General features: G+C 36.0%; 1 protein-coding gene across 3 annotated transcripts; it reads left to right on the forward strand.

Moving 5' to 3' along the window:
- The first annotated feature begins 2917 nt into the window (after positions 1–2917).
- LOC117331934 (alpha-L-fucosidase-like) lies at positions 2918–27156 on the forward strand. Of its 3 annotated transcripts, none has more exons than XM_033890933.1 (8): positions 2918–3268; positions 12495–12601; positions 14512–14642; positions 16205–16338; positions 19515–19612; positions 21844–21976; positions 22290–22460; positions 22935–27156. In XM_033890933.1, the coding sequence occupies exons 1-8, from the start codon at positions 2922–2924 to the stop codon at positions 23188–23190; spliced, it is 1377 nt and encodes a 458-aa protein (XP_033746824.1). In that variant the 5' UTR covers positions 2918–2921; the 3' UTR covers positions 23191–27156. The 3 variants fall into 3 exon arrangements, with proteins under 3 accessions (XP_033746824.1, XP_033746825.1, XP_033746823.1); XM_033890934.1 differs by lacking the exons at positions 2918–3268; positions 16205–16338 and adding exons at positions 10479–10849; positions 18538–18668; XM_033890932.1 differs by lacking the exon at positions 2918–3268 and adding an exon at positions 10480–10849.
- Positions 27157–27575: the final 419 nt, after the last annotated feature.

Raw genomic sequence — 27575 nt, forward strand, 5'->3', positions numbered from 1 at the left:
ATTCTTTGTTCATAGAAAAAGCAATAAACAATATATCAACTAAGTTTTCAAATTCCTGCAATAATTCTTGTACACATACACATTCCCAGAGCAAATGCGTTACTTTCTCTGGTTCACTATAACAGAAAGTGCATAAAGGACTAGCAATTATATGTGTTTTAAAAAGAAAAGTATTTGTGACTAGGATATAGTGAATAATTCTCAGTTGAAACCATTGTAACTTTGGACTGCGGAAGACATTAAAGGGAATTTTAAAGATTTTTTTCCATTTGTCTTCATTAAAGTAGAAATGTTGTTCCTGCCATTTCCTAACACCGGTTGGTACAGAAGCTGGTGTGATGAGACAATTATAAAAGTCTTTTGAGCCTTTATGGTTCTTATAGAAAATTTCTAAATGCATAGGTATAAATGGCTGAACTGGATTTTCAAATGGAGGCTCTAAAACATAATTATCCATAAAAGATCTAACTGCAGATATCAGTCCGTGGTATTGGAGAAAGTTAGTGTTGGCTCTGAATTTTTCTAGAAACTCATTAATTGTATAGAAACTTAGATTACCATGATTTTTAACCAAGTCAGAAATTGTATAAATTCCAACATTAAACCAGTTTTTGTAAAAGATGGTGCTATTTCCAACTTTTATATCTGTATTATACCATAATGGAGTTTTCAAAAAAGAGTCATGATCCAATGCCCTTTTCCTAAATAGTCTAGAATTTCTCAATTTTTTCCATATTCTGAAAACATCTTTCCAAAATTTATTAGAACACTTAGATTCACATACAGATATGTAAGCATTCCCACAGCACTGTAACTTTTTAAAATCTATCATAGTCTTTAGGAGGATAACCCATTTGCCTGAAGACTTAAACATCCTACGTACCCAACCTAACTTAAGTGAATCTATGAAAGCCTGGACATCTATCATTTTCAAGCCTCCATTTAAGTAGTTTTGGATAACAACATCTTTCTTTATTTTATGAGGCCTATCATTCCAAAGGTAGTCAAATATTATGGAATTTAATTGCACTATGAATCTCTCAGGTGGGTTAGGCAGAGTAATAAAAAGATAATTTAGCTGAGAGATTAATAGGGATTTTATAATATTAATTTTACCAATAGGAGTCAAATTCCGCTTTTTCCAAGAGGATATTAGAGATTTAAGTTTTACTATTTTTTTGTCAAAGTTCATCCTTGGCATTTCAGCTAGGTCAACAGAAAAGTCTATTCCTAGAAATGTGAACCTGCTTTTACCCCACTGTAAGTCTAATTGTGGCAAAAAAGTTTCCTGACTATATTTTTTGCTTCCAAACCAAATAACATGTGTTTTATCTGTGTTAATATTGAGCCCCGATATCTTAGAAAAATTGTCTAGCTCATTAATAGATTCCTTTAAAGATTTTTCTGAACCATCAAGCAACAATCCGGTATCATCAGCATATTGTAAATTAAGAATATCTGTATTATCTACCTGTATACCTCTAATATCTTTGTTATTTCTTAATCTAGCAGCAAGAACTTCAGCACAGAGAATAAATATATATGCAGCGATCGGGTCGCCTTGTCTGCATCCACGTTTGATGTTGACAGCAGAAGAAATATTGCCACCTTGATTTACATAAGAAAAAACTTCACAATGCAAAGTTTTGACCCACTTTTTGATGTCAGTTCCAAAATTAAAAAAATTTAAGACCTTCTCAATAAAATTCCATGAAACAGAATCAAATGCTTTTTCAAAATCTATTGATAGTAGCATTCCAGGAATATTTTCTTCTTCAGCATACTGCATCACATCATATAGAGTTCTGATATTCTCACCTATATAGCGATCAGATAGAAAACCGGTTTGATCACAATTAATTAACTTGTTTAAATATTTTCTTATTCTTTGGGAGATAATTCCAGAAGCTATTTTATATGAAATGTTTAAAAGAGAAATAGGTCTCCAATTTTTTATAAAATGTCGAGGTTTGTTACCCTTAGGAATACAGGTTATTATGCCTTGTCTCTGTGTTACTGAAAGTTGACCAATAGAGAAACCATAGTTGATAGACCTAACAACAAAGTCCTTTAGATCTTTCCAAAAGCATTTAAAAAATTCAGCAGTATATCCATCTGAACCAGGGCTTTTATTGTTTTTCATATGTTTTAGAAATATACCTGCCTCGTCTACTGTAATCATACCTTCTATACTATTGGCTTCATGTTCCTCTAATTTTGGAATATTACAACCATGTAGATAATTGTCCAGACTAACATGTTCAACTTCCTTAAATCTGTATAAATCCTCATAGAAATTGTGTACTTCATTTAAAATTTCTTTTTGGTCCGTTATAATATTATCATTTTTCTGTAGTTTTGGAATAATTTTTGAAGTAAAATTACGGTTCTCTAAACTGAAGAAGTATGCTGTTGGTTTTTCCCCTTCTTCTATCCATTTTGCCCTGGCCCTAACTATACTACCTTTGATCTTTTTTATCCGTATACTTTCTAACTCTTTTACTTTTGCTTCTAATTCCTCTCTATTGTGATCATAATTAGCTTCTAATGTTTCTATTTCTCTTATCAGTTCTTTTTCTCTAATGTTCTGCTGTTTTTTCCTGTATGAAGCATAAGATATAGTTTGCCCTCTGATTTCCATTAACAAAGTTTCTAAGAATAGCTGATCATCAATAATAAATTGAATTTCGCTATTGGAAATAGTTGGGGCAGCAGTTAAGTTATAAACCGGAAGAGAGTATTGCAATTTGACACTTTTTATAACATTTTCTACTAATTCCAAATATTCTTTTTCATACAGCAGAGAATTATTAAATTTCCAAAGACCCTTCCCTTTTTTAAAATCATTAAAATTTAGATAAATCGATCATATGACCTGGATCATGTGACTTCACAAACAGTTGCACATGAACAACAACAACATGGCGGACAGTAGGTTGCTTGTTTTGGTTGTGTTTGCCTTATTTTCATTGTCTGTTTGTACGAGGTACGAGCCAACATGGGAGTCACTCGATACCAGGCCGATTCCGGGCTGGTACGATGACGTAAAGCTAGGAATCTTCATCCACTGGGGAGTCTTCTCCGTACCGAGCTTTGCGTCGGAGTGGTTTTGGGACTACTGGCAAGGTGTGAAGCGAAAAGACGTGGTCGAATTTATGGAGAAGAATTTCAAGCCCGACTTCACATATGCTGACTTCGCTCATATGTTTACTACCGAGTTTTTTGAACCAAACGAATGGGCAGATATCTTCAAGGCATCCGGTGCAAGGTAAAATGTTAACGGTCACCCAAGCATGAACACCAAGTTTACACGAAGAATTTATTAATAATGTTCTAAAAATAGAACATCTACAAGTTTTACGTTTCAAAATCAATACGTTTGCTCATAAAAAACCGTCTATTTTAGAAATAATTTAAAGAGGAATTCCTTTGATCCGTATCAGCACGCCAAGTATGTTCTCAAATATGTGGGGTTTGTGTGTAACAAACATGTTACGTTTCTAAATACAAAATTTACATCTAATTGATGCAAAATGTGTATACCCGTATAACATTTGTAACAGAGCGCATGATTAACTAAATTTAAATCACTGCCTCCGCTAGGGATCGAACCCGGGACCTCTGGCTTACTAGTCTTACGCTCAACCGATCGAGCTAAAGAGAAGATCTCTCCAGCCGAGCAGTATATTGCGGCTAGTATTTACCAGGGTTACACATTTATGGAAGTAGGTCGAGCAGGTAAAGATAGACAAACCAGTAAAATATACACATCTAATATGAAGAACTGTTAAATTGGTGTGTTGGCTCGCGGGTCTTACTCTAGTCCGATGACTCTCTTGGTTTGTATGGCCTATAATATGCCGTTAGGAAAAAATACATGAACGTTCTGAGAAATTGAGCTAACAATAATTGACTCCCAAGATCCAAGATGACAAGCATAAGTCTAAGATGGCCATCTGTCCGCCAAATGCAATATGAACAACGGGTACTATTGTAAGTTGGTATCTTACATGATATCAGAATGATCACTCAAGTTGTTTCTCATAAATGGTGCTAACAACTTCAAGTCTAAGATGGTCATCTGTCCGCCATAATTTTTCGATTGGGTCCCACAATGCAGCATGCACAATTGCAGATCAAGAACCGTGCCACATGGCAATTATGGGGGAAATTTGCCATCTTTTTTTATTCTAGGAAATATATTTATCAATCTGTAATTGCTAAATTCTAAGAAATCTGCCAGTAAGACGCAAAAACGTCTCCAACGTCGAATGTTACCAAATTAAAAAGTTCCCGCTTGTATAACATAAACCGGAAGAGATCCTACCGCTCGGAACACCTCGGCCGATTCTCTTGAAAGGAAGATATGGAATCAGCCGAGTAGAAGAACGATAGCTTGTTACAAAGCGGTATATCTCGTGTTCGTGAAAAGACGGAATTCTCGGTTCGCGATCAGACAAAAATGAATACATCTGCATGAGTATTTTATTAATAGCAATCCCGTTTGAGTGATTCCTCTGTCATGTGAGGGTTTCTTGTTTATTATTTTATTTTATTTTTATTTCCATGTATGGAGCAGGTAATGTAGGTTCTTTTCTTTCCGTCATCAGTACTTTAAACTCGGTAATTAATGGCGATATCAACTCGTGCCTTTGGCTGCTGTGTTCCCATGTCTGTTGGGATGACAAGTCTACCCTTGAGACGCATACGCGTCTAATAATTGTCTATTCTCCACAAAACGTTTACGTTAAATCAGCTGCTTTTTGATAAATGTTTTTGAAAATGGGAAAACATTGAGATCACTTTTTTTCAAACATCTTAATAAATCGTTGATGTCAGTCTCGCTTCACCAACGAATGCTTTGGTACGTCCGTAGATAACATCGATCCTTCATTCCGTTGTATTAACATGTAATAGGTGGAGTAATGAAAATACCCGTGCTGGGCTTCGAACTAGCGAACTTTCGCTTTCAAGGCAAACATCTTTCAACCAGGGCTAAATGGAAATTCCCGCTAATCTGAACTAGTTAGGTGACCTTATACTCTCTACTTTACACTACTCCCTCCGTCACAGCCACAACCCATGTTCTTTTTCTCCAGCGTGATCAGTTGAAGTTAACATAACTTATTTCGCAATTGTTATGAAATAGATAAAGTTTACATTTAAAAAACCTTTCGTCAGAGGTTCGTGTATACTCATCACTCAAATGTAGTTCGTGTTTACTCATCAATTACAAAAAAACTGACGAATTTACAGCGAAAACAATCCAATGGAAATGTTAGATGTGTAGTCGACTCCACACCATCGAGGTCTGTAAATATACGTGTTATAGTGAAAGGTTTTGTTAAGGCACAGAAAATTGGAAAAACGGCATCTATTCATGAAATACACCACCAACCGTTCGCGGAGAATCGCTCCGATTCGAAACTTTGGTCAGAATGTTACGAAAAACTACGGTTTGTTCCAGTATAGATATGTCTTGATTATAGTATAGCATATGCTGGTAGCTATGAAAACTCTATATAATGAGTAGTTTCAGTCTTTTACCTCATTTTATGCTTTCAGCACTGGTGGCCGCCATTTTGAGTTAGTGATACTCACCATCTTTGAGTTATAATAGTGGTGTGTTTTCATAACTTAATTACGTACCTTACGGTTGGATTCTCATTCTCATTGAAGGTGGTATTAGTCAAAGGATGTAAACCATATTCACGCGGTTTCGTGCTGTATGGATTCAACTATATCAGCTCCAACACAACCGAAAACCAACACATATGTCAAACTTCTGGCATTAAACCAACGTTGGTCCAATGTTAGTTTCCCGATACTGCCAACGTAGAATCAACATAAATTGTTTATTCTGATGTTGGACCAACGATGGGCCAACATTAACTTTTTTGTTTTGACTTTGGACCAACGTCGGGCCAACGCATTAAAACTACCCATCTTCGTTGGACCAACGTTGTGCCGATGAGCAACATTACGTTGGCCCAACGTGATTTACCGACGTTGGCCCAACGTGACTACTATCATTGGCCCAACGTTGGCCCAACGTAAGCTTGCTATCTGGGTATGTTCGTCGCACGTTGGCACATGCTATGATACATGACCGCTGTCCTTGTTTTCAATGGACCATCTTTTTGTTCTCACTTCATTGAAAGCATCAGCCTTACCTAGTCTTTTAGTTTTACAAAACTGCCCCCTTTACCTCTTGACCGCATCCCGTTGTAGGCCTAAACATTTATCTCCCAGCAGACTTGAAAATTAAACCAGATGTAAACATTAACCACCAGCATTAAAACTATGTCGTTTATCTTTTTCAAAGATATTTTTGTTAAATATGTATATTAGAAGAAAACGAAGAAAACTGATATCATTTTACGAATTACACAATAAACTGACTCCGTCATATCGTACACAATTATTCTGGGTTAGACAACACACCGTATCCTCGCATAGATGACAGCCATTGAATCATTATTTATACCAGTAAACACAGAACGGAATACAACTAGAAATTGTTTCGGAACAATTTGACGGGCTTTTCACTATTTAACATAAATGACCTAAAGGCTTGGTATTTCCAAACATAAAAAAACTATTTTAGAACACTTGATAGGTCATTCACATTCTAGTTTTGATTAATCTGGCATCTGAGATATTACATTTCAACAAAGGAGTGGACGAAGGGAAATAACTCGTACAGCCTTGTACGAGTTATCTCCCCTCGTCCAACTAACGTTATATCTCAGATGCCGTTATATATCAGATGCCAAATTAATTCAAAATGGCGTTCCGCGTTAATGGTAAACGTTACCGAAACACCAAAAAACATGAAAATCATCAGAATAACATTTTGAATCATACTTAAATTTCTTTTTTTGGAAAAAGATTAAAAAATGAAGATTTTCTAAAAATAGACTTATTTGACCCCATAGCGAACGCTTTTATTTGACCTCTGACCCTAAAACTTTTAGTGAGTAAAAGCTAGAGCCAGCCTTTAACTACAAATAACATAATTACCTGACCCCTGTAAAATGAATACTTTTTTAATTATGGGCATTTTAAGCTTTTTAATAGATGACGTCATGGCGGCCATCTTGGATTTCAAATCAACTTAAAAAATAACATAACTTGGCCAGGACAATCCAAGGATTATTTCAGCTAAGATTGAGCTGAATGCCACTTGTGGAACTTGAGAAGAAGTTTAAATTGTAAAACTATTTTTAATATAGAATATATAGTGGAAATTCAAAATGGCGTATACCGGAAACCGTATGTGTCACAGAAAAACTGAAAACGTCAAATTTATCAGAATGACATTCTACATCATACTACTATTTTTTTTTGGAAAAAGATTGAAAAATGAAGATTTTCTAAAAATAGACTAATTTGACCCCATAGTGAACTCTTTTATTTGACCTCTGACCTTAAAACTTTTGGTGAGTAAAAGTTAGCGCTAGTCATAATCTACAAATCACATTATTACATAACCTTTGTAAACTGAATACTTTTAGAGTTATGGCCATTTTAAACTTTTCAATACATGACGTCATGACGGCCATCTTGAATTCCAAACCAACTTAAAAAATAACATAACTTGGCCAAAACAGTCCAAGAATTATTTCAGCTAAGATTGAGCTGAATGCCACTTGTTGAACTTGAGAAGAAGTTTGAAATGTAACACACTTTTCTATTGAAATATATAGGGGGAAATTCAAAATGGCGTACAACAGAAACCGTATGTGTCACAGAAAAACTGAAAACGTCAAATTCATTAGAATGACGTTCTGCATAATATTTCGAAAGAATTTTTGTAAAAAAAAGGAAAAATGAAGATTTTCTAAAAATAGACTAACTTGACCCTCAGGCGAGCTTTTTCATTTGACCTCTGACCTCAAAACAATGCATTATTAAAAGTTGGCCCCAAATAAGTCCTACAATAATATATCTTTGAAATTATTTTAACTGTTACCGTTTTGGAGCTATGGCCACTTAAGAAAAATGAGATATGACGTCATGGTGGCCATCTTGGATTTTTTGACGTACTTGGAAATGTTGCTGTTATCCCTTTGGCTTATACCATACAATATAATAGAAAGATCATTGGTATACCTCTTAAACTTTTAGGAGATGTATTGCTTACAAACTTAAATGTAGAAGAAGAATAATAATAACTAGAAATTGTTTCGGAACAATTTGACGGGCTTTTCACTATTTAGCATAAATGACCTAAAGGCTTGGTATTTCCAAACATAAAAAAACTATTTTAGAACACTTGATAGGTCATCCACATTCTAGTTTTGATTAATCTGGCATCTGAGATATTACATTTCAACAAAGGAGTGGACGAAGGGAAATAACTCGTACAGCCTTGTACGAGTTATCTCCCCTCGTCCAACAAACTTTATATCTCAGATGCCGTTATATATCAGATGCCAAATTAATTCAAAATGGCGTTCCGCGTTAATGGTAAACGTTACCGAAACACCAAAAAACATGAAAAATCATCAGAATAACATTTTGAATCATACTTAAATTTCTTTTTTTGGAAAAAGATTAAAAAATGAAGATTTTCTAAAAATAGACTTATTTGACCCCATAGCGAACGCTTTTATTTGACCTCTGACCCTAACACTTTTAGTCAGTAAAAGCTAGAGCCAGGCGTTATCTACAAATAACATAATTACATGACCCCTGTAAAATGAACACTTTATGAATTATGGGCATTTTAAGCTTTTTAATACATGACGTCATGGCGGCCATCTTGGATTTCAAATCAACATAAAAAAATAACATAACTTGGCCAGGACAATCCAAGGATTATTTCAGCTAAGATTGAGCTGAATGCCACTTGTGGAACTTGAGAAGAAGTTTAAAATGTAAAACTATTTTTAATATAGAATATATAGTGGAAATTCAAAATGGCGTATACCGGAAACCGTATGTGTCACAGAAAAACTGAAAACGTCAAATTTATCAGAATGACATTCTACATCATACTACTATTTTTTTTTGGAAAAAGATTGAAAAATGAAGATTTTCTAAAAATAGACTAATTTGACCCCATAGTGAACTCTTTTATTTGACCTCTGACCTTAAAACTTTTGGTGAGTAAAAGTTAGCGCTAGTCATAATCTACAAATCACATTATTACATAACCTTTGTAAACTGAATACTTTTAGAGTTATGGCCATTTTAAACTTTTCAATACATGACGTCATGACGGCCATCTTGAATTCCAAACCAACTTAAAAAATAACATAACTTGGCCAAAACAGTCCAAGAATTATTTCAGCTAAGATTGAGCTGAATGCCACTTGTTGAACTTGAGAAGAAGTTTGAAATGTAACACACTTTTCTATTGAAATATATAGGGGGAAATTCAAAATGGCGTACAACAGAAACCGTATGTGTCACAGAAAAACTGAAAACGTCAAATTCATTAGAATGACGTTCTGCATAATATTTCGAAAGAATTTTTGTAAAAAAAAGGAAAAATGAAGATTTTCTAAAAATAGACTAACTTGACCCTCAGGCGAGCTTTTTCATTTGACCTCTGACCTCAAAACAATGCATTATGAAAAGCTGGCCCCAAATAAGTCCTACAATAATATATGTTTGAAATTATTTTAACTGTTACCGTTTTGGAGCTATGGCCACTTAAGCAAAATGAGATATGACGTCATGGTGGCCATCTTGGATTTTTTGACGTACTTGGAAATGTTGCTGTTACCCCTTTGGCTTATACCATACAATATAATAGAAAGATCATTGGTATACCTCTTAAACTTTTAGGAGATGTATTGCTTACAAACTAAAATGTAGAATAATAATAATAATAATAATAATAATAATAATAAGAAACAGAACAAAAACAATAGGTCTTTTCACCTTTTGGTGAAAAGCCCTAATAATAATAATAATAATAAGAAACAGAACAAAAACAATAGGTCTTTTCACCTTTTGGTGAAAAGCCCTAATAACCACGGGCGTCGTCTGTATCTGGTTAGTATTTATAAAGAAAAATATATTAACCCCTAATCTACAATGGCGAGCCGAAGTGGAAAAAAGTCACTATATATGATATCCGTGATTCTTTGTGGATATCCATCAATCGAATTATGGATATTAGAACTAATTAACTAAATACATGTATAGTAAAAAGTGACTTTCCAGTTTGGCTTGTCATACCAGAGACATATAGCCTATACATTGTAACTGTTATATGTCTCTGGTCATACTGATCTACTATACAAATCCAATATGATTGCAACGAATCAGACTACACTATATATAGCTAGCTAGCAAATTAAAAAATGTCGTAACACCGAAACACTATAAGCCTCCATTTACATATCAAAATCATTTCAAACTTATAGGCCAAATATTCGACATAAGTGATTTAGCTATGATTGCGACCCACAAAAAGTCAAATGCGTGAATTATTTTTCATTTCGATCATATGACTATGTCATGTGACCTCATCTCTCTCAAACAACATGGCGGACCGTAAGTTGTTTGTGTTGGTTGTGTTGGCGTTGTTTTCATTGTCATTTTGTACAAAATACGAGCCAACATGGGAGTCGCTCGATACCAGGCCGATTCCGGGCTGGTACGATGACGTAAAATTAGGAATCTTCATACACTGGGGAGTCTTCTCGGTGCCGAGCTTTTCGTCGGAATGGTTTTGGTGGAATTGGAAAGGCATGGGTCTTCCTGGCGTGATCGACTTTATGGAAAAGAATTACAAGCCCGACTTCACCTATGCCGACTTCGCTCCAATGTTTACAACCGAGTTTTTTGAGCCAAACGAGTGGGCAGAGATATTTAAGGCATCTGGTGCAAGGTATAGAACTTTGCAGTAAGATTTACATAATTGCGAGTTGAGTAATAAGTGTAGGTGTTTAGAACTTTCATTAGTCAAAGATCGATTATGACATAATATAGGTTTTACATTTTGTCAAAATCGATCTTTGACAAATGAACGTGATTAACACGCATGACTGAGTCTGTTGGTATATTCATCCAACTTCTGACAAGTCATTTTTGAAATGCTCATAATAATTTTAATAGGAAGGAGTAATGAGAAATTCCATGCTGGCTGCGCTGGGGCTGGAAATAGTGACCCCTCGCTCTCAAGGCAAACATCCTACCACTAGGCTAAAGGGAAGTTCCTGCTAGGTTAAGTAAATTAGATGATCTATACTCTCCACTTGTACACTACTCCCTCCTTCACAAAAGTCTTCGCCCCCCCTAAGACAACACAACCCAGGTTATATAAGCTCCAAGGAAGCCTTAAGCTTTACCACCCCTAAAGCTTTCACTGGTCAACGGCACCAAATCTGTAATAGGATTGAGTAATGAAAAATACCCTGCCTATGCTGGGGCTCAAACTAGAGACCTCTCGTCTCAAGGCAAACATCTTACCACTTTACTAGTAAAAGGGAAATTTCCACAAGTCCAACAGGTCGTTTCATGCTAAGTCCTGTTCGATTATGGATATAAATATTGCTGACCTTGCACATTCTATAAAAAATATATATGGCCCAAGTATTGCATGTAGACAGGTCACTGAGGTGGGTACACCATTTCATCTTCATACAAATGTACATCAGATAATATCTAAATTATTCACCGTAGTTGAATACACATTTCTTCCTTATATATAGTCTCTTTGTTTGTTCCACATGCACTACACATATACATATGATTGTGAGTGGTATATCTAGATCTGTTTGTAATATATAAATATATATACTGTATTTGGTAAGACAACAAGCAAAATAATGAAGTGTTCTGTACTATTATCACTCGTGTCAATGTTTAAGTATATATTTTTACACTTTGTTATATTAGCATGTGTATGAATATAATATATATTGCCATGTGCTTTTAGTTATCCAACAGTTCTGCATGAGATTTACACTTGCTCTTATATAATGCAAGTTTTTTATCTATAGCCAATTATCTCCCCTTGGTTTTTGTTTACTAAATGTGTCGCGCACGAAATGTGTTAACGTTGTTTGGTCAAAAATGTCGCTCACACACTTTTTGTCCCCATGAGAATTCTAAAAAGTTGGCAAATATGTTATGTTTGCTGTAATAATTGCTCTTCAGAGCTAATGTTTCTGTTTCATATACCTGTATACGACTATAATGGGATTCACACACCTGAGTGGTAACTTGTAAATACATGATCAGGTATTGTCTTTGATTGCAAAGACTTTGAAAATGCAGGATATATAGCTAGTGTAACCTGGTACATGCACATTGTATTGAGACCCAGGGCTGAGTGACGTCAAGTGGCCAGATAGTTCCATGAATTATGAAGAATTTACCAGGTTTGAATACCCATGACAATTCCATCTCCTGTTACAGTGGTGATGAATATATATTAACACTTGCTTTAAGTAATTGTGTGCAATGCAAACTTGCATTGCATTTGTTCATGGGGTTCCTTATGTAATATACATATGCTTGTTGAATTTTAGATATGTTGTGCTGACCAGTAAACACCACGAGGGATTCACTAACTGGCCATCTAAATATTCCTTCAACTGGAATTCCAAAGCTACTGGACCAAACAGGGACCTTGTTGGTAAGCCTGGTGATATCTCAGGATCAAAGTACACCAAAGTATACTGGGTCCTTTTACTGTTTTACATGTATCAGTCATTACTGTTTGTGAATTTCTGTATTAATGTTCTATAACGTCAGTTTCTACTACAATAGGCATGAAATAATCATTAAAACTGTTGAATAACTTTCAGTTTATACCACAAATGGAATTAACTATAAATGTGTTGATTGGTCGGCACATGACAGTGACCTTTGACGGGACTGACTATAGTTCAATGCGTTTTGATTAGCTAACGTTTGAGGGTTGCTTCATGAGGTACTGGAAACGATAATGCACAAAAAGTAGTTTGTGGTTGTTTTTGTGATATTTTCAAAAACATATTAAGATTTCTATCAAGTTTAGTTATTGCTTTGAATATGATAAACATGTTTATTCTTTGTTATGATTTCTAATGAATTTTAATATTTCTGAAATTGTCAGTTTTGCATATTACTGGTTATTAGCTATAGCAGCATTTCACTTTAGGTCATATCAAAATGGCTTTTTTTATTGTGGTAGAAACAGGTCACACAAATTTCTTTCAGTCTTGTTAGTTATCTTTCCAAAGGTACAAAAAAACACTCACTAAAGCTCATGTTTTTCTGCAATTTAAAAAAAATAACTTACTCGAATGAAAGAAATACTATATACATCAACCACTCATTGTGTAACCTGTTTTTATTTCTCTGAATTTTGTCATCAATATAATCAGAACTAGTTCCTGGTATATGTTTACATTATAATTATACACATAACCAGAAACAACAGCTAACAATGGTTACTTACAAAAGACCACAGAGTCTTAAGGACATTCTAGTCAGAACTGATGTGGGAACTAACACCGCAATACCTGCCAGTCATGCTTGTCTCAAACCTTGTACACTTTGTCCCTTCATGCAAACATGCAAAGAAGTAACCAGCTGCTTAAACCGAAAGAAAATCACCGTTCGCGGTAGTATTAACTGTAGCAGCACTAACGTCGTGTACTTAATACAGTGCCGTAACTGTGGGATTCAATATGTTGGCCAAACATCTAACAGCATCAGGGACCGTTTTCACGGACACTTTGCTGATATCAGGCAAGAAAACAAATACAAACCAGTGTCACGGCATTTCACGAGTGTCAATCACAGCCAACAAGACATCAGCATTATAGGTTTAGCTAAAACGGAAGCGAACCTGAACATCAGACTACGCACCGAGGAATCGTACATAGCCATTATGGAAACAACAGAACCCTCGGGCCTTAACATACGTCATTAACTATATTAAGTTTCTCCACAAACTTGTATATACATCCGCTACGTAAACCAAACTCTATATGTTTTTGCGGGATGTAAACTGTACATAATATCTAGATTGTCATTATATGTAGAGACTATTATTTTCCTGTTATTTATGTTCATACTGACACGTAATACGTGGTCTACGGGACTTGGGTACACAATTAGCCTATATATATACTTACAAACTGTGTGTATCTATTCTTAGTTGCCTGTATATTCACTGTACTTTATCTACTCCAAAACAATTATATATTACATTACATCATGTTGATATTGCTTTGCAACATCGATATTAAGTTCCCGCCAAAATCACTGATTGTTTATCAATCACATGTACACGTATTTTGTATTATGACGTCATCATTTTCTGATGTGTACACTCGTATCTAAGACGTCACTTTTATGTATTGTTGTTCTGATGACGACTGTCTAACAGTCGAAACATGTAAACACCGTGTTGGACTCACTCTTGCTATACTTATTATAATTATCTGTCATCACGATTGACTGGAATCTGGACAGAACATTTACAGGGCGGTCCCTGTTTATTCAGTTCAGTTCCAAATCAGTTTCTGGATTAAAGCAGTAATTTTATGTTTACAGGTGAGCTAGCTGACGCTATCCGTAACAAAACCGACATCAAGTTTGGTTTGTACCACTCCATGTTTGAGTGGTTTAATCCTCTCTACCTCCAGGACAAGGCTAACAACTTCAGCACCAACCGATTTGTCCAGGTAAGCATCTACATAATTACTTCTTCAGGTCATAATTAACTACACGTGTACACAGGTCCATCAAAATTATACACTCTCATGTTAAATGTACAGTTCAAACAATTTCTCAAGTATCGTTGGAAATGTCATTTTAGTTATTTGTTAGTTACACTTGTAGTTAATGGTTTGCTGCCTTCATGACTCTGCTTATTGCTATAGGTTTTGACTTTCCTACTGAATTTATGAGAATGAAAGAATGGGTTATTTTCAAGAAAATGAATTATGTACTCGTGATATTCCATGTTGTAAATGTAGATATAGGTATACGAACATGTTACATTCAGTGACTCACCATCAGGTTTATTTGATGAACCATGATGAGAATATGAAAATAATTATGTGTAAATTTAGTACAATGTATAACATCAAAATTATGGGTAAATCTAATGTATAACGTAAGGATTATAGGTAAATTTAGTAGAGTATATAACATCATAATTATCTGGGTAAATTTAGTAGACTAGTGTATTACACAAGAATTATGGGTAAATTTAGTAGAGAGTATACAGTATATTACATCAGAATTATGAGTACATCTATATATTACAATGCTATATATCCATGTCTTTCGCTGCTGTACCCATTTATAACACTGCTGTATCAATGTCTTACAGTACTGTATCGATATCTTACAGTACTGTATCTATATCTTACAGTACTGTATCTATATCTCACACTGCTGTATCTATATCTTACACTGCTGTATCTATATCTCACCCTGCTGTTTCTATATCTTACACTGCTGTATCCATATCTTACACTGCTGTATCTATATCTCACACTACTGTATCTATATCTTACAGAACTGTATCTATATCTTACAGTACTGTATATATATCTTACACTGCTGTATCTATATCTTACACTGCTGTATCCATATCTTACACTGCTGTTTCTATATCTTACACTGCTGTATCTATATCTTACACTGCTGTATCTATATCTTACACTGCTGTATCCATATCTTACACTGCTGTTTCTATACACTGCTGTATCCATATCTCACACTGCTGTATCCATATCTCACACTGCTGTATCTATATCTTACACTGCTGTATCTATATCTTACACTGCTGTGTCTATATCTTACACTGCTGTATCTATATCTCACACTGCTGTATCCATATCTCACACTGCTGTATCTATATCTTACACTGACTGCTGTATCCATATCTTACACTGCTGTATCTATATCTTACACTGCTGTGTCAATATCTTACACTGCTGTATCTATATCTTACACTGCTGTATCCATATCTTACACTGCTGTATCCATATCTTACACTGCTGTATCCATATCTTACACTGCTGTATCTATATCTTACACTGCTGTATCTATATCTTACACTGCTGTATCTATATCTTACACTGCTGTATCTATATCTTACACTGACTGCTGTATCCATATCCATATTATCACTGACCTCAAAATGTTTTCTTAAATACATATTCTTTCTGAATTCTATTCAAGGTAGAGATTGTTTCCTTGTTTTAAGCATTAGATATTATTATTGCCCCGTTAGAACAAAAACCTGCCTGAGTTGTTCGAAATTGTGGAAAAGTACAAACCAGAAGTGGTGTGGTCTGACGGTGACTGGGAGGCACCTGATTCCTACTGGAGTTCCACACAATACCTCTCATGGCTCTACAATGAAAGGTAGAGTTGTCATGGCAACCTGGACACAGAAGAGTTCCAATATCATTGGAAAACTTCAGAAGTAATGGTTCGACCCTGAGTTCCTGATGTTTATAGCCCTGCTGTGTTGGTCTTTCCTTTGGTTTTTACTAAAGTAAAAAAAACATCCTTTTGTTGAAAAATTATAAAATCATTGTAATTGGTTATCAACAATACTCTATCATTATCTGGACAAATCTGTGCCACCAACAGTTCCATCTACAGTTACATCGACAGTTACACTGACACTAACTACATTTATACAGACATTTACACTGAGAGTTACACAGTTTGTCAACAAATTCACCTACAGAGGAGTAATAAAGAAACAATGATTGTAACTATTGCCATTTGAAGGAAAAAAATCCAACATTCCATTGGCTGGTCAAAAAGTAAAGGAAAAAGTCTTCAAAGATTCTGTAAAGAGGTACATACTGGCACAACACAAATTTTTAAAGGAGAAAAAGATTCAATCAATGAAAAGATTGTCTTTAAGGAATAAAAGAGAAATAGCTCTAATGAATCCCTAAATATCAACAGACCTTGAAAAGAAAGGACCCATGAGTGTTTAGCTTATGGAAAATTGTGCTCATACCACCATGTAAGTTTACAGAAAAAATGGCCCCTAGCTCCAGGGATTGAAGAAGGAAGGCCCATAGTATCTAAGATTGTTTCAAGGAGAAAGAATATGATTACATTGTAAAGAAAACAATCACATTCACCTATAGTATACAAGGGTTGTGGTCTGTATATACCTTCCCCTACACTAGCCTCATTAAGGGTTGTGGTCTGTACCTCCCCCTACACTAGCCTCATTAAGGGTTGTGGTCTGTACCTCCCCCTACACTAGCCTCATTAAGGGTTGTGGTCTGTACCTCCCCCTACACTAGCCTCATTAAGGGTTGTGGTCTGTACCTCCCCCTACACTAGCCTCATTAAGGGTTGTGGTCTGTACCTCCCCCTACACTAGCCTCATTAAGGGTTGTGGTCTGTACCTCCCCCTACACTGGCCTCATTAAGGGTTGTGGTCTGTACCTCCCCCTACACTGGCCTCATTAAGGGTTGTGGTCTGTACCTCCCCCTACACTAGCCTCATTAAGGGTTGTGGTCTGTACCTCCCCCTACACTAGCCTCATTAAGGGTTGTGGTCTGTACCTCCCCCTACACTAGCCTCATTGAGGGCTGTGGTCTGTACCTCCCCCTACACTAGCCTCATTAAGGGTTGTGGTCTGTATATACCTTCCCCTACACTAGCCTCATTAAGGGTTGTGGTCTGTATATACCTCCCCCTACACTAGCCTCATTAAGGGTTGTGGTCTGTATATATCTCCCCCTACACTAGCCTCATTAAAGGTTGTAGTCTGTACCTCCCCCTACACTAGCCTCATTAAGGGTTGTGGTCTGTATCTCCCCCTACACTAGCCTCATTAAAGGTTGTGGTCTGTACCTCCCCCTACACTAGCCTCATTAAGGGTTGTGGTCTGTACCTCCCCCTACACTAGCCTCATTAAGGGTTGTGGTCTGTACCTCCCCCTACACTAGCCTCATTAAGGGTTGTGGTCTGTATCTCCCCCTACGGTCTTTATAAACCTTCCTTACGGTATCTCGTTTGGCAGGTTAAGATTTTATTACATTTGAATTCATAACAGAATTAAAATAGATTGCTGCTATGTCCAGTTGGTACTGCCACAATACTTTTCATAGAAAACTTGACAGAAACTTCAAACTTCTCAATCAATTTTTGCGAATGCACCCAGAGCAAAAAATTGCTTAAATATACACTGAAAGTGTTTTGAATATGTTTAATAAAGATGTCGCCACGCACAATCTCCAGTTTGAGGAAAGTCCTCAAACTGGAGATCTCCAGTTTGTCAACATTTGATCCTTGACAGGTATGTTATTGTGTACCTGCATGGGCTAAGAAATCTACTTTCCTTCCCAAATGGGAGTTGGCTTCAGAATAACAAGCCAGTTACTGGTATAGTATTTTCACACTGATTTCAGCACAACTGTTTACAGTGAACTATACCCCTTAGGAATGTATTGCTACACATTATCGTACTGTTTGTGGTATGATAACATGTGATCATATCTATGTGATGTAATAACATGCTATCATGTTCCAGTGATATCCTATAACATGTTTCAGCGATATGGTAACACATGTTGTCAACTTTGCAGAGTAAGACCCTGCCGGAGCTGTTTGAGATAGTTAAGACCTACAAACCTGAAGTGGTGTGGTCCGATGGAGACGCAGCACCATACACCTACTGGCAGTCCACCAACTTCCTCAGTTGGCTTTACAATGATAGGTACAGCACACTAGCTGTCTTCCTTACTAACGTTTAGATAGGCTGGGCCAGACTTGTGTCAGATAGGCTGGGCCAAACGTGTATGTAACAGGTTGTGTCAGATATTGGCTGGACTAGACCTGTGTCAGACAGACTCGACCAGATGCATTCGTTATACATAATTATACAACCCTCTCTTCCTACAACTACATTGCTTCAACCAATTTTTTCTGGAGAAATCATCATTAGATTGCTAACATTTGGAAGGGAGCTAACTCCATACATTTTCCTTTCTGACATTTGTATAAAAGATCTGCACAGCTGGGCTTTTAAATCAGTGATCCGGGAAACCAGAGTTGAACCATTACCTTTCAAAGATTCTGTTTTTTCACAGTTTTCTTTGGTTTTCTAATTGTTCTGAATCAAAAATACCCCAAAAAGAGTGATTACTTATCAATAAACAGGACCAGTCAACATAAATATAGATATATGACTTAACTAGAGACAAAAACTTGTAGTTAAAGATCTGGTTCATATAGATTAGCAGGGTTCAGAGTGGACTGAAATATTATAATTATAAAAAAGGGAAAAATATAACATAATTAATTCTCTACATTCAGAAGCTTCAAAAATTTCAATTGAAACAAAAAGAACATTTCTTCAAACAGCAGAGTGGAGATCGAGTGTTATGACTGAAAGGTGTTTCAAATATGTCACACACATTTTCTCGATAAAAAAATGGGAAGTTCTTAACAAAGTCTACATAGGTATATCTGAATGTATTTCTTCAGCAAAACCCTACAATTTGTTTGTGTATACTTTGTGACATTGATGTGTGTACTATAATGAGATGTGTTTCTGTTACAGTCCAGTTAAGGACAGTGTGGTTGTGAATGATCGGTGGGGAATCAACACAGCGTGTCGTCATGGTGGTTTTTATACGTGTGGAGACAGATACAATCCAGGTAATGTTACCATGGTGGTTTTTATACGTGTGGAGACAGATACAATCCAGGTAATGTTACCATGGTGGTTTTTATACGTGTGGAGACAGATACAATCCAGGTAATGTTACCATGGTGGTTTTTATACATTTGGAGACAGATACAACCCAGGTAGTGTTACCATGGTGGTTTTTGTGTTGCTTGGGAAAAGCAGGTGACATATATACATGTAAAAGTATCACACTGTTTACTTGCAATGACTCCCGTAATCACTCGGCTTTCTGCAGATGCAACCTGTCCACTTCCGTGGAATTCTTGTTATACTTGTGGAGGTTGATACACTGACCCAGGTAATGCTAATAAAAAACATGGTAGTTTTTGTTGATACACTGATCCAGGTAATGCTTACATGATAGTTTTTGTTGATACACTGGACCAGGTAATGCTAACATGGTAGTTTTTGTTGATACACTGACCCAGGTAATGCTTACATGGCAGTTTTTGTTGATATATACACTGACCCAGGTAATGCTTACATGGCAGTTTTTGATGATACACTGATCCAGGTAATGCTAACATGGTAGTTTTTCAGCTAACCATTGATCATCAGACGAGGAACTATTAAAATCTCACAACATCTTTCCATTGTTTGACCATTTCAAATCCATTGTCCATTCACAAACAATTCTAGTTACTACTGTTTCTAAAGAAGTATTGGAAGGATATATCTCAAACTTCATATGTAGGTTCTGTTTGATTCGAATTTGTCAATTTAGAGACTAATCAGCAAAACAAAATGGCCAACAGGCAGCCATCTTGGATTTTGACAGTTGGAGATTGTTTCCTGAGAGATACAGGAAGGATATTTTTGAAACTTAATGTGTAGGTTTCTTTGGTCCCAAGTTGTGCCAGTTCAATTTTGAGTCTGATGGGGAAAACAAAATGGCGGACAGATGGCACTCTTGGATTGTTGAAGTTTTTAGCCCACCATCATCAGATACTGGGCTATTCAAATCGCCTTGCGTCCGTGGTCTGTCCGTCTGTAAACAATTCTTGTTATCGCTATTTCTGAGAAAGTACTAAGAGGATCTTTCTCAAATTTATATGCAGGTTCCCCTTGGTCTGTAGTTATATTAATTATGCATATTGCATTTTGGGACCGATCTGAAAACAACATGGCCGACAGGCAGCCATCTTGGATTTTGACAATTGAAGTTTGTTATCGCTATTTCTTAGAAAGCACTAATGGGATCTTTCTCAAATTTCATATGTATGTTCCTCTTGGTGCCTAGTTATGCATATTGCATTTTGAGACCAATCAGAAAACAACATGGCCGACAGGCAGCCATCTTTTATTTTGACAATTGAAGTTTGTTATCGCTATTTCTCAGAAAGTACTGAAGGGATCTTTCTCAAATTTCATATGTAGGCTCCACTTGGTGTCTAGTTGTGCATATTGCATTTTGAGACTAATCCGAAAACAACATGGCCGACAGGCAGCCATCTCGTACTGAAGGGATCTTTCTCAAATATCATATGTAGGTTCCCCTTGGTGCCTAGTTATGCATATTGCATTTTGAGACCAATCGGAAAACAACATGGCTGACAGGAAGCCATCTTGGATTTTGACAATTTAAGTTTGTTATCGCTATTTCTCAGAAAGTACTGAAGGGATCTTTCTCAAATTTCATATGTAGGTTCCCCTTGGTGCCTAGCTATGCATATTGCATTTTGAGACCAATCGGAAAACAACATGGCCGACAGGCAGCCATCTTGATTTTGAATTTTTGAATTTGGATTTCATATATAGGTTCCCCTTGTTTGCAAAGTACTAGAGGGATGTTTCTCAATTTACACTGATTAGTAAGAGGAAGGGAAAAATAGAGAAAAGATCAATCTGACATTGAACCTATAAAGATCGTTCAATGGTGGGCGCCAAGATCCCTCTGGGATCTCTTGTTCTCAGATTTCATACGAGGGTATGTATATGAAGGTTCCACTTGTTTTCAATGATTTCGGGAAAAGGAGGAAAGATGAGAAAAGGAGAGTAGAGAGACTCAATAAAGATCATTCAATGGTGAACACTGAGGTCCCTCTGGGATCTCCAGTATATGTAAAGGAATAGTTTAATGCTATTACCAAAATCATACTGGTCTCCTTTGTTCTAACTGACAAGTCTTCTCATCACAGAGGTTTTTTTCCAAGGAAGAAATGTATGTATCCTGTATCAGTTTTTTCACCTATACCTTTAGGTGTCCTGCAGAAACACAAGTGGGAAAATGCCATGACAATTGACAAGTATTCTTGGGGTTTCCGTCGAAATGCAAAGCTCGAAGACTATCTGACTATGGAGGAACTCCTCAAGACTTTTGTGGGAACAGTCAGGTAAATATGCATACAGTCATAAACATGTTTACAGGTAAATTTAGATGAACTGGTCAAGGTAAATTAATATGAACTGGTCAAGGTAAATTCAGATGAACTGATCAAGGTAAATTTATATGAACAGGTCAAGGTGGAATTATATGAATTGGTCAAGGTAAATTGATATGAATTTGTCAGGATGTTGTCAGACATAACATTAACCAACAGTCAGAACCTTTCCATATAACACCAACCTAGCAGTGTTCTGGGGTCAGGCTGTTGTGGGTTGGTTTATGTAGGGACAATACAAACGTAAAATTTCTGCCTATTTCAGCTGTGGCGGTAACATGCTGATGAACGTTGGCCCAACCAAAGATGGAAGGATTATTCCAATCTTTGAGGAGCGTCTGCGACAGATGGGTTCATGGTTAAATGTGAATGGGGAGGGAATCTATGGCACTCGTCCCTGGTCACACCAAAACGACACCGTCACGCCAGATGTGTGGTAAGTAAAATGATTATCAATTTAATATCAATAAGCGTTGTCATGAAAATAACTTGTCTCTAACCATGAAATGCAGTCATAATTCACCTCAATATATTTCAGTTCTTTCATTGTGATTTATTAACGACTTTGAAAAAAAAATCTAATCACATACTTATTTTGATTAACATCTAGCTACTGCTGTAATAGGGTATGAGTTGGACATGTGGTGACTTTCAGAGTTACTTCCCCTGACTACTGCTGTAATAGGGTATGAGTTGAACATGTGGTGACTTTCAGAGTTACTTCCCCTGACTACTGCTGTAATCGAGTGTGAGTTGAACATGTGGTGACTTTCAGAGTTAATTCCCCTGACTACTGCTGTAATCGAGTGTGAGTTGAACATGTGGTGACTTTCAGAGTTACTTCCCCTGACTACTGCTGTAATAGGGTATGAGTTGAACATGTGGTGACTTTCAGAGTTACTTCCCCTAGGTATACCATGAAGAAGTTTCCTAATGTCACTGCCGTCTATGCTGTGACTCTGCAGTGGCCAGACACAGGTGTCCTCAAGCTTGGTGCCCCAGTGACCACTTCAGCGACCAATGTCAGTCTGCTGGGATACTCTGGTAACCTGAAGTACACTAGCAGTGGGCCTGCAGGAATGACCATAGTGATACCACCTATACCCATCAACAAGATGCCCTGCGACTGGGCATGGACATTCAAAATAACTGGACTCTCCAACTAGGTGACTGATTTACGAGGAAAGTAGGAATGATTGAACTAAACACTGGATAAAAGTCACCAACAATGACAGTACCTCAATGAACTGTTCTCATAAGGGCAAGATTTATTTTGGTATTTAACCATAGCAGCAAGAATTATTTTCCTAGATTCTTGCAACAGCAGTGGATAAAAGATATGTGCCATAAATATTCAGAATTTATTAAATATTTCACTATTTATAAAGTTTTGAAAGTGTGCAATTACAATATTCATTGTACTAGCTTATAAATACATTGTAAAATTTTTGAAAAAAAAAATCTTTTAAATCCTAAAAATATACACATTTTGTTTGAAATCATAGAAAATACATCACATTCCAAACTTTAACAAACTGTAACTATACTACATTTTCTAAATGTTCATTAACTCGATAGAAAATGTAATACCTGTCGAGACAAAACAAATTGTATATCCCAGAAAGGATTTTATATACCACTGGGTTTTTTCCTCCTGTCCCAGACAGCTGGTGTATCTATGTATATCTAATGTGTATCTGGGTGTATCTTTGTATATCTTGTATATTTGATCAGTTTTACTTATTATTTGTTGATGACGTTTTGAGAAATGAGTGCCTTGGTGACGAAACTGTCCGTTTTTGGGAATAGTTCAATAGTAAGTTAATCACCATCTATATAAAGATCGAAAACAAAAGAAATGCTGAAATTTGGACTTGACATAAGCCCAGTGTTGTGATGTTAACGTATGGATGTAGGTTTTTGTATTGGACGCACACTTAGACTTTTCTCAATATTTTAGTCATGTTTGAAATGGAAGTCTTCCAAACCCTGGGACCAATATTACTGTATACCGGTAGTTGTTAAATTTTGTAGTGTTAAGATGCAATGTTTTTTTCTGTTGTGCCAGCTTGAACTAACTTTATTTCATGGATGTGAAATCTCAATAAACATCAAAGTTCCGCAATAAACATGTTGAGACTAGTGTATATTTACAGAGATTATATTTCACGGTACAAATACTCGTATTTTTTTCATGCTATATTTAGTGTCATGAATATAATGAAAATGGTCCCATACTAATCTAAAACCAAATACGTATACAATTTAAATGTCTCGTAGATTTATATGAATATCAAAAACATTTTTATTAATCAGCTTTTGCCGTGACTAAAATATTTCTATGTAGATGTTTAATATTGTGCTCAATTTTTGTACAATTTCTTCAACAATTCTGTGCACTAGAATTTGTGTATTAGAGTTAGAGATTAAATTTTATTTTATTTTTGATATATTTCATAGAAATAATTCTATTTTTGTAGCCGTTGTGATTTGTGATGCCTTACTCTCTGTATGTTTGGTTGTGTGACAGCCTGCTGTACAATATATATATCTGTTTACCTTGGAGGTTACCTATTTCAACACAATGACAACCACATCACATTGTTACTTTATGGTGTTATGTCATATTAATGGCAAGGATGTACCGATGTATTAACCTTTAATTTTTCTTAGGAAATAATTTAAAGAAAGTTCTCTAAGATCTTTTTCTGAAATCCAATAATGCTTTCCCAAGGAAAATTTTAATTGTAAGTTAAGAAATGTCCTTACATTAAGGAACATAGATAAAATTGGGCCAAGTCTCAGACAAGGAGATGTTTAGTGTTACTGCCTGGTTTATTGAAATTGTTGAATTAGAGACTGGTATAGTGATGATGTATGATTTACGTAAAGAAATCCTGTCATGTGATATTTGTTGTGTACTTAATAACTTTAACTGGTGTTGGTTTCGCTACATTAGGTAATAACAACTTAATTACTTAATGTTTTCTCTCCTGTCTCAAACTTTTGACATCTTCACAATATTTTGTTTTGATTATCTCCACATTTTATCCTATGTTTCCTTAACCCTTTCAACTTTTTGAAACTTAGTGGACTCTGCCATTCATTTATCACCGAGACTCCAACATGATCAGTAGGGATGAATGGGTTACCTCATCTCAAAAATTACAATGCATAGATTCAATTCATGGTATTTGGCATAACTTACAAGGTGAGAGTTACCTCAGTTCTCTCCCAGAATGCATTGTTGTTCCTTACATAAATCAATATATATTAGTTAGCGAGAGATCGGTTTGTCACATTTATCTAAATGACAGTTCCACATCTCAAAGGGTGATGTATATATTAAGTCTATAAACGACTTCTTATAATGAACCCTAGTACCTGGACTGGTAATGTTACCATGTAGCCTGATAGGGTGAGGGAAGCAGCTTGGTTAGTCACTTGAGGTTAAATTAAAACAACTTTTCAACAAAACAAGTCTGAAGTTTTGTAAACTATATATGACATTCAAATTATGGAATTCAAATGAACAGACTTGTGATATCTCTGGTTAATTATCTATCCTGTAATTTCCATGAAGGAAATAACTCTCTGATTTGAATACATGTACTTTACACCAAGTAAACATGTTAATGTGTCAACATTTTCTAATGACATTTAATTAACTGTGAAACTAGAACATTTAGACATTGGTATGGAAGACTGCTTTCATCAACTACTCATACTCATGATGAGAAGATTTGATGTATTGACCAGTTCTCAAGGACCACAACACTAGTAGGTAATTTAATGATAATGGTTGGTAGTTTATAACAAGAGTAAATGGCTGTGTAAAGTCACACCCCTGTAACCTTCTCACTGGTGTAGTTAGTCTTTTATCAATATAAAGTGATTAATACAGGACCCTAGGGCCTCTTGTTTAAAAATGCATATCATATCTTGTTTCCATAGGTATATAATTGTAGTTGATATTAAGGTCATCTGACCCTAAGGGGTCCGTGCATAAACTTTTCACATTTCAAATTTCTTCTCACGTTCTACCAGTGGGACTGAGCTCTTACCTTGCCTGAAATGATCCTGAGACGGTCCTGACCAAATGTTGTGATTTTCCAGGTTGGTCCGAAATTCAAGATGGCCAACATCTTGAAAAACACATTTTAGACTTCTCCAGTTTCGCTGGTTCCATTGAGCTGGAAATTGGTGGGGATGTTAAGGAAGGGGAGCAAACAAAGTGTTGTTAATTTTCGGGCTCATTAAAACTTTGACATGTCAGCCATTTTGCAACATGATTATGTAATCATTGTTTTCCTGAACAGTACCTATTTTAAACTTGTTGTTAAGATTCACAAGTGGGATTCAGCTCTAATTGAAATGATCCTGAGATAGTCCTGGACATGTGTTATTTTTCAGGTCGGTCTGAAATCCAAGACGGCCACCATGGCCAACAGTTCCACTCACTATACTTTTTACTGAGTATATATACTTCAAGGGTACAGGGGGATTTAGAGTCTGATGACTGTTAAGCCCCTTGGGCCTCTTGTTAATATTTTACATTCCTAGACTTTATATTAATATATATATAATCATTCCTAGTTACATGTGTTCATGATTCATTTACTGCTGAAGTCATTTCTACATGGTGTAAATTCTTGCATTTTCTCTTCATATTGTCAGCCACAGGGACCTGTCACAAATTCTCCACCCATGGTCCATATGTGTTGTATGTCAGCCACAGGGACCTGTCACATTATTTGTATCATTACATAATACATATGGATCCTGAATTGATAATTTGTGGTAGGTCCCTATGTTGTAAACAATCACTGAAGTGCCTATTACCTAAGGACCACATTTTTAGTGGAATATCAGATTTTGGTACATATATATACCAGTGTGTATTTTCTTTATCCACCTGGTGATTTTTACTTTTACTATTTAACACTTTTGTGTATAATTACACATAGCCATCACTCTCCTGAATCTGAATCTGATGTATGTTTTCTCCATGTCACATCATTGATGATGTATCTACAATCTTTGTATCCTGAATATTTTTACAAAGTGTGATATCCTCATGCAATACTTTGTTTCAGTTTACATATAATGCACAATAAAACGTTTTAATTTTCGTTTTTCTCTTCTCTTTATTTTTATGATATGGCCACACCACATTAAAGTTGTACTTAGTTACTATAAATACTGTGGAAGTCACCTGCTTTAGATATCAGGAATGTTTCGTGTGCTTATCATACTGTCTGTACCAGATATTTTAATGTAACAACCGTCACCAACCATCAATGTCCGTCCTGGTCACCCTACCCCCATTCTGACCTGCTAGAGTTACTCCCCTTCGTTTCACTCCGTCAGTACATGTGCCCCAACTCCCCTAATGTGTTTATTTCCGTTGGGTTCCACATCTCTCGCCAGGTAAGGTTCGTCTAGGGAATTGGAGAAAAAATGACAAAAATTTTACTAGTGGGGTGACACCTGAAGGATGTCACAGAAAGAATGAAGTGAACTAAAGGGTTATAACTCTGATTCAGAGTGG

Source organism: Pecten maximus, chromosome 7 (genome assembly GCF_902652985.1).
Source record: "Pecten maximus chromosome 7, xPecMax1.1, whole genome shotgun sequence".
In the NCBI taxonomy this organism is placed as follows: domain Eukaryota; kingdom Metazoa; phylum Mollusca; class Bivalvia; order Pectinida; family Pectinidae; genus Pecten; species Pecten maximus.

What these genes read in the sequence shown, in the direction of transcription:
- LOC117331934 (XM_033890933.1), top strand. Translation starts at nt 2,922, where the DNA reads ATGGCGGACAGTAGGTTGCTTGTTTTGGTTGTGTTTGCCTTATTTTCA. An exon ending in TCATGGCTCTACAATGAAAG is followed by an intron (nt 16,339 to 19,514) that starts GTAGAGTTGTCA and finishes TTTCTGTTACAG; the next exon opens with TCCAGTTAAGGACAGTGTGG. An exon ending in TGGAGACAGATACAATCCAG is followed by an intron (nt 19,613 to 21,843) that starts GTAATGTTACCA and finishes CTATACCTTTAG; the next exon opens with GTGTCCTGCAGAAACACAAG.